This window comes from Chrysochloris asiatica, unplaced genomic scaffold (assembly GCF_000296735.1).
Source record: "Chrysochloris asiatica unplaced genomic scaffold, ChrAsi1.0 scaffold00100, whole genome shotgun sequence".
In the NCBI taxonomy this organism is placed as follows: domain Eukaryota; kingdom Metazoa; phylum Chordata; class Mammalia; order Afrosoricida; family Chrysochloridae; genus Chrysochloris; species Chrysochloris asiatica.
The window spans coordinates 6,384,493-6,396,188 of record NW_006408618.1 but is presented as its reverse complement, the minus strand read 5'-3'; the positions used below and the strand labels follow the sequence as shown (position 1 = coordinate 6,396,188).

Sequence of the window (11,696 nt, the reverse complement as noted above, 5' to 3'; positions counted from 1 at the left end):
TATATATGAAGAAGCTTCAAAAAGTTCATGAAAAAATGGAATTGAAAGATAATGGAATTTTTCCACTGACTTTCTGAAGCCCCTTCATGTTTACACCTATAGTAAAATTAATCACGTTTTAAATCAGTTGTGTCTGTGTCCAGAAATCTCCATTTGCAAAACAGGCAGATAATTGTTACTTCTCTCGACTTGATGGGGATTTTATTATTTTTACACTGTCATTGAGTGGATTTCAACTCATGATGACCCTCTGTGTGTCAGAGTAGAACTGTGTTCCATCGTATTTCCAAGGCTGTGACCTTTTAGAAGCAGACCTCCAGCACTTTTTCCCCCTCAGCTACCTCTGAATAGGTTTAAACCATCAACCTATGGGTTAATGTTGAATGCTTAACTGTGCACCACTCCATAACGTATAATGGCACTCTTAAAAGCAAACTAGTAAAGAGAAAACAGATGCTACTGTTGTGTTTTAGTGTATGTTAGTATAGTATCACTGTCTAGATAAGCACGTTGCTATGTATTTGTATTTATCTTTTATTTTTGTAAAAGACTTGCTGCATTGTCTTTTCTTAATGTTTTCAAATTTAAAACAAAGCAGTAGATAAGCTATTAGCCTTGAGAAGATGTGTACTGCAAAACTGTTTCCAAGAAAGATGGTGAAAATAATGAGAATTACTGGCTGGTATTTTTATTTTATTTAGCAAGTAAAGCAACCCATTGAGCCAAAATTTATTTACATTAGATTTCTAGCAGACTAAAGCTACAGTTAGAAATTTCCAGTCATTCAAAATGCAAATAAGAATCATTCAAAACCTATAGTTATAACCGTGTACGTAACTTTTCCACATATCTATGCTATAAGTAAAATAATCTTAGGAAATAGCTAGCTGTCAAAATGACAGTTTAATCCTAAAACACTCTTGTAATTGTATAGTTTATGGTGGGAGGGGGGATAATACAAAGCTTTTATTTTCCACATTACAAACCACAAGATCCACAGTTTGAGCTCACCAGCTGTTCCAGGGGAGAAATGAGGCTTTCTGCTCCTCCAAAGATTTTTAAAGCCTTGGGAGTCCTGTGCAGAGTCACTGTGAATCAGAATCAACTCATCAGCACTTAGCAATATCAACAACGATGATACTTTGAATAGCTTCTTTCTGAGAATTCTTAAGGCACACTATCAACTATATATAAGTCCCAAAAGACCATTAGAAGTGGGCAGTTGCTTCATGTAGTAGTTTATTTATAAATGGGTGACCAGATAGCAGTGGGTGGGGGTCTGTCTTCGTAGGAAAAGATGTGGTTAAGAGTTAACCACACTCTGATATCATCTGACGCCATCATTGTCCAAAGGTTACAGAACGAGTATTTATTCATGGTGAATAGTTACCAGATTTTTTAAAATTGAATTTAGTGTGGTAATCCTGCAGATTTAAAATGTGTCTTGTGTAATGATACAGCATCCTACAACATCACCGTGTCATTGCAACAGTGCTACAGATCAGGCCTAGATTTTCTATCAGGTGTGATACCATGTGATAATGTACCATACTTTCCCAAACTTTTCTTCCATCAAGAATCAGGTTGAATTAGAAAAGGTAATTTCTGTAACTTGTAGAAGTCCCCTTCTCCCCACTCCCAGAGTGAGTGCATCTCCACTAGGTCTCTCTACCTTTCTTCTTTATATTTAAATGGGGACTAGAACCAGAATGGCAGAAAAAGACAGAAACCTTGGGGCCATAAAGGTTTCATCCTCCTGACACTATATGCCCCTATAGCAAAGAAATCATTGTGATGGCCACAGCATTTAATGATTGGGGCTCCTGGACTGTTAGATGGATCTCAGTGTTTTCCACAGCTTCATTTGAGGATACTATTCACAAGAGATTAATTTTGGGGTCGTCTGGTACTAGTTTTGATACAATACATCCTTTTCAAAGAGCTGGTTTAAAGTTCTTGCTAGAAGGAAATCCACATAGCACCACCAGGTACCTCTTTTTGCTGTTTTCTGAGACAGGCATAGGAGTTCTGCCTCTTGACCCACTCTGGGTAAGTTATCTTAACTGTATAAGGATGTCTGTCACCAACCCCAAGCACTTTCTGAACACAAATAACTAAGAATAGATACATTTCAAATTAATCTTTTTACTCCCTTCATCCAAACTCTGCATTGTGCCATTGAGTCAGTATCAACTCATAGCGACCCTGTGCAAAACAGAATGAAACACTACCCGGTCCTGGGATAACCTCACAGTTATTGCCATGCTTGAGCCCATTGATGCTACCACTTTGCTAATCCATCTCGCTAGAATTCTTCCTCTTTTTCTTTGACCCTGCACCTTACCAAACATGACATCCTTCTCCAGTGACTGTTCTCTCCTGACAATATGACCAAAGTATGAGAGACAAAGTTTGGCCATCCTGGCCTCCAGGGAGCCACTCTGGCTATATTTCTTCCAAAATAGATCTGTTGGTTCTTTTGGCAGCCCATGGCACCTTCAATATTCTCCTCCAGCACCATAACTCAAAAGCATCAATTCTTCTACGTTCTTCCTTATTCACTGTCCAGCTTTCGCATGCATATGAGGTTATTGAAAATACCATGGCTTGGGTCAGGCACACCTTAGTCCTCAAGCTGACATCTTTGCTCTTCAACACTTTAAAAAGGTCTTGTGCAGCAGATTTGCCTAATGCAATACGTCGTTTGATTTCTTGACTGCTGCTTCCCTGAGTGTTGATAGTTAATCCAACAAGCATGAAATCCTTGATAACGTCAGTCTTTTCTCCATTGATAAGAATGTTGTTTATTGGTCCAGTGGTGAGGATTTTTGTTTTCTTTACATTGAGATGCCATCCATACTGAAGGCTTTGGCCTTTGATCTTCATTGGTAAGTATTTTAAGTCCTCTTCACTTTCAGCAAGCAAGGTTGTATCATCTGCATATTCCAGGTTGTTAAGGAGTCTTCCTCCAACCCTGATACCACATTTTTTATGTAGAACCCAGCTTCTCGGATGATTTGCTCAGCATACAGGTTGAATAAGTATGGTGAGGGAATACAACCCTGTCCCACACCTTTCTTAATTATAAATCATTCAGTGTTCCCATGTTCTGTTCGAAGAACTGCCTGTTGGTCCATGTACAGATTCCACATGAGCACAATTAAGTGTTCAGGAATACTCATACTTAACAATGCTGTCCATAGCTTGTGATGATCCACACAATCGAAAGCCTTTGCATAGTCAATAAAGCACAGGCAAACATCTCTTTGGTATTCTCTGCTTTCAGCCAAGTTCCATCGGACATCAGCAATGATATCCCTCGTTTCACGGCCTCTTCTGAATCCGGCTTGAACCTCTGGAAGTTCTCTGTCAATGTATGCTTGCATCCGTTTCTGTATTACCTTTATAAAACTTTACTTGCGTGGGATATCAAAGAGATTGTCTGATGATTTCTGCATTCCGTTGGGTCACCTCTCTTTGGAATAGGAACAAATACAGATCTCTTCCAATCAGTTAGCCAGAGAGTTGTCTTTTAAATTTCTTGGCATACATGAGTGAGTGCCTCCAATTCTGCCTCACTTTCTTGAAAGATTTCAGTTTTTATTCCATCAATTCCTCGTGCCTTGTTCTTTGCCAATTCCTTCAGTGCACCCTGGATTTCTTCCTTCATTATCATTGGCTCTTGATCATATGCTACCTCTTGAAATGGTTAAATATGATGCTTTCTGCATCTTTCAATAATTTTCCCAGAGAGTCCTTCAGTAACAAAAGTCGAGATTTGAATTTCTTCTTCAGTTCTCCCAGCTCGAGAAATGCTGAGCGTGTTATTCCCTTTTGGTTTTCTGACTCCAGATAGTTGCACATTTTGTTGTAATATTTGACTTTGTCTTCTCAAGCTGACCTTTAAAATGTTCAGTGCAGCTCTTGTACCTCCTAATTTTTCCATTTGCTTTAGCATGTCAACACTGGAGAGTAAGTTTCAGTGTCTCTTCTGACAACCATTTTGACCTTTTCTTTCTTTTCTTAATGACTTTGCTTTCTTCCTGTATGATGTTCTCAGTGTCACCCCACAAGTCTTCTGGTCTTCGGTCTTTAGTATTTAATGTATCAAATCTGTTTTTCAGATGATCTCTAAATTCAGGTGGGATATATTCAAGATCATATTTTGGCTCTCGTGAACTTCTTTTCATTTTCTTCAGTTTCAGTTTGAATTTGCATATGAGTAATTGATGATCTGTTCTACAATATGTTCCTGGCCTTGTTTTGGCTGATGATATGGCGCTTCTCCATGGTCTCTTCCCACAGATGTAGTCAGTTTTATTTCTGTGTATTCTGTCTGGTGAGGTCCATGTGCATAATCGTGTCTTACGCTGTCTAAAGATATGTGAAATGAACAAATCATTGGTTTTGTAGAATTCTATCATGCGATCTCCAGCATCATTTCTATCACCAAGGCCATATTTTCCCCTACTGGATCCTTCTTCTTTGTTCCCAACCTTTGCATTCCAGTAACCAATAATGATCAATACACCTTGATTGCATGTTTGATCAATTTCAGATTAAAGAAGTTGGTAGAATTCTTCTATTTCATCCTCACTGGCTAATGGCTGGTGCATAAATTTGAATAATAGTGGTATTAACTGGTCTTCCTTGTAGGTGCATGGATATTATAGCACACAGTGTTGTACCTCATGACTGATCTGGATATGTTCTTTTTGATGGTGAATGCAACACCATTCCTCTTCAATTTGTCATTCCCGGCATAGTAAGCCATGTGGTTGTCATATTCAAAAATGGCCAGTACCAATCCATTTCAGCTCACTCTTGCCTAAGATATCGATATTTATGTGTTCCATTTCATTTTTGACAATTTCCAGTTTTCCTAGATTCATACTTTGTACATTCCATGTTCCAGTTATTAATGGATGTTTACAGCTGTTTCTCTTCATTTTTGAATTGTGTCCCATCCACAAATGAAGGTCCCGCGGGCTTTACTCCATTCGCATCATCATGGTCAGCTCTACTTTGAGGAGGCAGCTTTTCCCCAGTCGCATTTTGAGTGCCTTCCAACCTGAGGGGCTCATTTTCTGGCACTGTATCTGACAGTGTTTCTCTGCTATTCATAAGGTTTTCAGTGACTAAATATTCGGAAGTAGTTCGTCACTCCTTCTTCCTAGTCTGTCTTCATCAGGAAGCTCATCTGAAACCTGTCCACTGTGGGTGACCCTGCTGGTATTCAAAATACCGGTGGCATAGCTTCCAGAATCACAGCAATTCACAAGCCACCACAGTATGACAAACTGACAGACAAGTGGTGGCTGTGCACATTAAGCCTCCAAAATAGCCTATTAACTTCCCAAAGTAGGTATTTAAATGAATTAGAATAATGAATAATAATACTCTATTACCTGGGTTCCTATTTTTAAGAGCATGCGTACTTTTGGCAACATGGGTTAAGCGTTGAGACTCTTAACTGCAAGTTAACAGTGTGAGAAAGATGAGATTGTCTTTGCCTGTACAGATTTACAGTCTCACAAGCCCTATGTCTCATAGGGTCTCTATGAGTCCAAATCAAATCAATGGCTGTGGGTTTTTTTAAATTTTGTACTGATTTAAGAAAAAAAGTTAAGCAATTCCCATGTTCATCTCTGTTGGGGCGGTGGCAGCAGGGGGATATTTATTTCTTCTTGATACAACTATGACGTTTGCTGCTGTCGACACTGACTGCCTCCAAGGAATGTTCTAATTCCATAAACAGTTTAAGGCTAGTGAAAGAAATTATTTTTTCTTATATCAGTAGTAACAAGATGAATAGTTTTCAAAAATAACTACTTGAAATCAAAGAAGAAGTAGAAACCTGAGTTTGAAAACCACAGATTCCTTATGTGAAGGTTAATACAAATTAGTTCATCTTAGCTATTACCCAGCACAAGGGCCAAGAGTTTTCTTTCTTCTCATCATTTTGTCATTAAGTCTGAAGGGTATTCAGGCTGATCCTACCCTTCATTGAGGTTTGGCCACTTTCTCTATTTCTCATAGCTGTAATACTGGACTTGGTCTTTCCATCAGTCATGTTACCTCTGTGGCAGTTTTGAGCCTATTCACTTCCTCTTAGCTGTCTATCCTGGCATGTGACAGTCTTCTCTACACTTCAAACATTCGGAGCCTTATTAGACCTTCTGTTTCCAGCAGGAGACATGCCCCAATTTTCCTACATCCTAAGACTCTCTGATGTTCTGTCTTTTTCATTCCTTTTCCTACTCTTCCAACTCACCAGATAGTTTTTCTAAGTCGTAAAATATAAATAAATAATTTACACGTGATTTCTCTTCCAAATAATCACTGTGATTATTAAAAATGTAAATGCTGAGTAATAGAATAATTAAAGAGAAAGCCCTTCCCTCTACCAGGTGAATTTTCCCATTCTCTTGGTTTCCTAATACCAAATGGCTATCTATAGAAATGTGTGCCAGATTTATTATTGGCAGCATTTACATAATTGATGGTGTTTTATAGGAGAAAATTAATAAAGAGGGAAATTTCTGAGGAAAGGAGTGCCTACTTTGTTTTTCTCAAGTTTTTTTTTTTATTTATTTATGTTTTATTTCAGTCTTCCTTTTTCTTGACTCTCCTTTTGTTGGCAAACTATTGCAATCCTTCCATATCCCCTCGTTTATAAATTCCCTACTCTGCTTACAGCTGTGCCTTTTTTTTTTTTTTTTTTTAAATCAAAACTTAATCCTCAAAGTCTGGGAGTTTTGATTTTAAAAACTGATAGTTAAAAACTTATTAAAAGTTGGGTTTTCCACTTTATATTCTGCTGGTATTTTAGGGTGGAGCACGGAAAGAATGATGACAGGATATTCTTCTATTGGATTGCTCCCCAGCCCCCAAGACATCCTTCTCTAGACTTTAAAAAAGTTCTTGTTCTTTTCTAGGAGTCCAATGTGTTGATTGCTGCTAACAGTCAGGGTACAATTAAGGTAAGTTGTTTATACACATCTCCATTTTTAAGCTCACACCCATTTTTGGACTGTAACAAGATCATGAAAACATGCACATGTACTAAGCCTTAATAATCATTCCAAGCCATGGGTCTCTGTTTCCTTGGAAGTGATTTGACTGAAAGGAAAAAGAATAGGTAGCTTGAAACTATGGAGATGATAGACAGCACTTGTTAGAAGGTTATATCAATGCTGAGTGAAGTGAGAGATAGTCAGATTGAAAAACAGTGAAGACTACTGGGAATTTACTACGGGCCAAGTATCTGTTATGCCAGTGCAACTACATCCCAGGACATTCACTGGACAAAGTCCAGAATACAGCAGAAGATGCTTAGACAGTCACCAGACTTAAATACATCTCACTCTTGTCTTTCTCACTCCTTTGCTGACAGATTTTTTCCCCTCAGTTGTACAAATTGTTTTTAGTATCTAATATTTTAATGATCAATTGAAATTGATTGATAAGACCATGCCGTTATTACAGTCTGAATATGTGAATGTCCATTATCGTTCAGTCTCTCTTACAAATTCATGCATAGTTATCCACATTATTTTTTTTTGTAGTCAGAAACTCAAGGAATTAAAAATTTTAAATGCATATACCATTGGATATTTAGCAATTGGACAAATAAGTCCTTTGCTGAGCAGTGAAGTTTGTAAACAAAATACAATTTTGGAATAGGTTTACAGTGCATCGATTTAACTAGCACTTAACTTATTCTGAGGGTACCTATTTTTTTCACATATTCTCTACAGATACAGAAATGTTGTTGTTGTTGTTCTTAAGTGCTGTTGAGTCGGTTCCGACTCACAGCGACCCTGTATAGGGTTTCCAAGGAGCAGCTGGTGAGCTTGAGCCATGTTTATTTAAAATATTATGCATTTATTTCTTCTTCCAGTAGGCATTCAATTTGACATGATTTCCTTCATCCCATACTCATTGAAGAATGACCAAGCACCAAAGGAGTGAACCTAAAGACTAGCACCTTGTCCTGTGAAGATAAAATGAACAAACACAAAAAGAACTACACTGTTAGCTGGTCTAATTAATATACATAGTAGCCTCCTCTTTATACTGCTGTTTTTCCTGTTTGGAAAGTCTTACTGGACTTTTAGCTTCAATGAAAGCAGACTTCTAAATTGATCAATGCTTGTTATGTTCTGGAAGCCTCAAGCAAGATGGTCGAAGGTCTTGGAATTTCTGTTTCTTTAGTTCCTGAGTCCCTCTGTACCTTATTCTTATGGCAAGGCATATATTGAAAAAGCACCTTACTCTTCAACAAGTTTTGCTTCTGAGACTGTTGGAATTGCTAGCCTGCCTGCAGGAGCCAAAACTACATATGTACTTAAAAATTCTGACTGGCAAAAGATTCTGTTTAGTAGCATTGGCCTCTTATGTAAGTAGCCTGCCTGCCAAGAAGAAAAACAAAAGGTATCATGGAATAAGTCAAGCCTTAGCAAAGTAGGAGAGGACAGGTTTGCATCCTCCATCTAACATTTCAGTCTTGACTGTATCTCATAATTGTCTTCATCCATTCTTTATAGCCCTTCTTAGCTACATTTATTTTTTTATATTTGATTCTTTTTCCTTAGTCCCATTTTTAGTCTAAGCAATATCATAATTTATTTAAATCATTAGTTACTGTAACTCTTAGAAACTAGTAAAACCTAGTTAAGACATTATGATACCAGATGATTGATGGGAAAATGAACTAAACAGTAGGAGGCAAGATTTTAGGACTCACGTATCTTGATGACTGTGAACAATATTTCTCAGTGGAAGAGACAGATGAAATTCTAAACAGTAAAGCTGAATTTTTTTCTTAAAACTGTCAACATATATTTTAAACCTGTTACACCCATGATGTGCAGAAGTCACTAAACTTATCCATATGTTTTATGTAGTGTGCCTTGAAGGCTCCCTAGTTAACCATGGAGATCCCTAATCTGAGAGTATTCAGGCAACTGGTAAATAGAAGGGAAGAAAAGATGAGTGTCCAGTTCCTTTAAGTTTGTTGGCGTTTTACTAGTTAGGAGAAGTCTTCTTAATTTGGTTCTCCATTGATACCATGAAGATTCATTAAACTCTATATTTTAAAATTATTTTGTCAAGCTAACTGCCCTTCTCCACCCCACCCCACCCCTTTTTTTTTTTTCCAATTAGGTGCTGGAGTTGGTATGAAGTGTTTGCTTGATCCTGCTGAAATACATCTGCAGCTGACAGTGAGAAAATGTGATGTCTCTTCCCCAAAATCATCAGGGGTTTTGGTTTGGTTTTGAGTATTTTTTTCTTTTCTTGTTTTTTTTTTCCTGCCTTTATGACCTTTGGGACATTGGGAATACCCAGTGAACTCTACCATCAATGTAACTCCACGGACTTTGCTGCTGTTGGTGGTGTGGTTATCTAATTTTTGTGATAGGGAAACAAATTCTTTTGAATAAAAATAAATAACAAAAAACAATAAAAATTTATTGAGCCACAGCTGAGCTGGGAAACTTTTTGTCAAAAATGGTGAAAGATATTCAAACAATAGTACATGTGAATTATAGAGTAACGTAGCAATGAGTAATGTGTAAAATCCGTATTTCCCAACCTCTTTGGAATTATACATATCAACATAAACTATAACATACATGGAGTCCTTCCAGTGATTTTACAGAAGGTAGACAGGTTAAAATAATTTTGCTGTATGAATCACTTTCCTCATCCTCTGAACAGACTTCTCTCATCAGCAAGACCATGCTCCCCAGTCTCTCTAGATTTGGTAAAGATCTAAAATTTTGACCTGTTGAATCTACATTCAAACAGAAGAGGAATTTGACTCTCTGTGACAGCCAGCTCTGTTTCTGGCTTCAAATTGTCACATATACATACCATAAATCCTAAATGTAGACCAAACCAGCTTTATGAAAAATCATACCTAAATAGTACTCATACTTCTTAGTACCACCTGGGCTAAACGATGTCTTAGAGCAGGAACAGCAAGTTTTCTCGGTAAAGGACCAGGTAATAAATGGGAAAGGACTTCAAAGAATGCATGTAAAAACTGAGTTAAAAGATAATAGAATTTTCTCACACTATTTGAAGCCCCCTGTTCTTTTCCTGGTGTGGCACTCTAAGATATGCACTGGACTGCTAACAAAAAAATCAGTGGTCCAGATCCACCAGCCACTTCTTGGAAACTCAATATACTGGGTCAGGATGTATCAGAACCCACTTGATGGCACTTGACAGCAGCAACTTGTTTTAGGGTTTATAGGCCTGTGGTTTCTGTTGCAACTATTCAGCTCTGACGTTGTAGCATGGACACTACAAGAGACACAGTTGTGAAACAGGCAGAATGCTGAGATGTAGTCCACAGACCACCTTGTGCCAGCCCCTAACTTAGAGGAAAAGAGTTTGACATTCTTTTACTCAAATTTCTCCTACAGTCTCGTAGCCTGTTTAGTTTATAAATTGCTCTCAATCTTGGAAAGGAAGGAAACTAGTAGTACAAGAGACCAACAGGTTAACCAAAAGCCATGTGAATAACTAGCTTAAAAATCTTAATACTTTATAGCAAAAGGTATAAACAGAATTATACCCCTCACATAATTTGTAAAAGTAAACGCTTAGAGAATCTTCGCTTAGTGAAAATATGAATGATGAGAGTAAATTTAAATTATTGAAACATGCCAGAGGAACACCATTTATTTTCAGCTGAAACCATTGAAGCCAAATGTATTTTGGAATTTAAAATTTTTCAAATTTTAGAAAGATAATAGAGTATAAGCAAAGCTAGTTACCATCAAGTTAATTCTGACTCATGGTGACCTCATGTGTTGCAGGGTAGAACTGTTCTATATGGTTTTCAAGCAGATCTCCATGTCTTCCTTCTGAGGTGCCTCTGAGTGGCTTTGAACCCCCAGCCTTTCAGTTCCTAGTCAAATAATTAATTGTCTGTGCCAGCCAGGGACATATACCATATTTTTACGTAAATGTATGTCATTCATGCCTTTTTCCAAACATGCCTTCACTCCTTGTGGTATATTTGCATAAGTGCACTATTATTTAGCCGTAAAAAAAAAAAAAATTAGCATAACATGCGTATGAAAGTACCTCAGGGAAGGTGTAATTGCTAAAAAAAATGATGTGCATATTTGCAAAAACATACAGTACTATATGTAGCAACACCCTAACAGAGTCTGTAGTTACAGTACTCCATTGTCAAACACATGAGTATTCACATTGTATGGGATTGGTAAATACAGCAGCAAATACAGTTTTCATTCAGTTCAAGTTTGGTTTGCTATAAACTCGAGTTTTCAGTGCTTAAAGAGAATTACATCTCACTAACATCTAAATGTGTACATTGTTGTTATTAAGTGCTGTCGAGTCAGTTCTGGCCCATAACGACCCTGTATATGGTTTCCAAGCAGCGGCTGGTGACTTAAACTGCCAGCTTTGTGGTTCAAACTGACTGCAATCCAGAGCATTCACCCACAGCACCAAACCAGGACTCCGTGTGTGTGTGTGTGTGTGTGTATGCTGTTGTTATTAAGTACCATTGAGTTGATTTCAACCCACAGCGACCCTATATAGGGTTTCCAAGGAGCAGCTGGTGAGCTTGAACCACCAACCTTGCAGTTCAAATGGCTTTGCAGACGAATTAGCCCATAGCGCCACACCAGGACTTCACACAGTTCACTTCA

General features: G+C 37.8%; 1 protein-coding gene across 3 annotated transcripts in view; it reads left to right on the top strand.

Annotated features, from left to right (window-relative positions):
- The window catches only part of RFWD2 (ring finger and WD repeat domain 2, E3 ubiquitin protein ligase), a 265,833-nt gene extending 256,342 nt beyond the window's left edge, over positions 1 to 9,491 (top strand). For all 3 annotated transcript variants that reach the window (XM_006867072.1, XM_006867071.1, XM_006867070.1), the window contains 2 exons: positions 6,939 to 6,983; positions 9,169 to 9,491. In XM_006867072.1, the coding sequence (XP_006867134.1) occupies positions 6,939 to 6,983; positions 9,169 to 9,186 (63 nt within the window). In that variant the 3' untranslated portion in view covers positions 9,187 to 9,491. The remainder of the gene's footprint in view (positions 1 to 6,938; positions 6,984 to 9,168) is intronic.
- Positions 9,492 to 11,696: the final 2,205 nt, after the last annotated feature.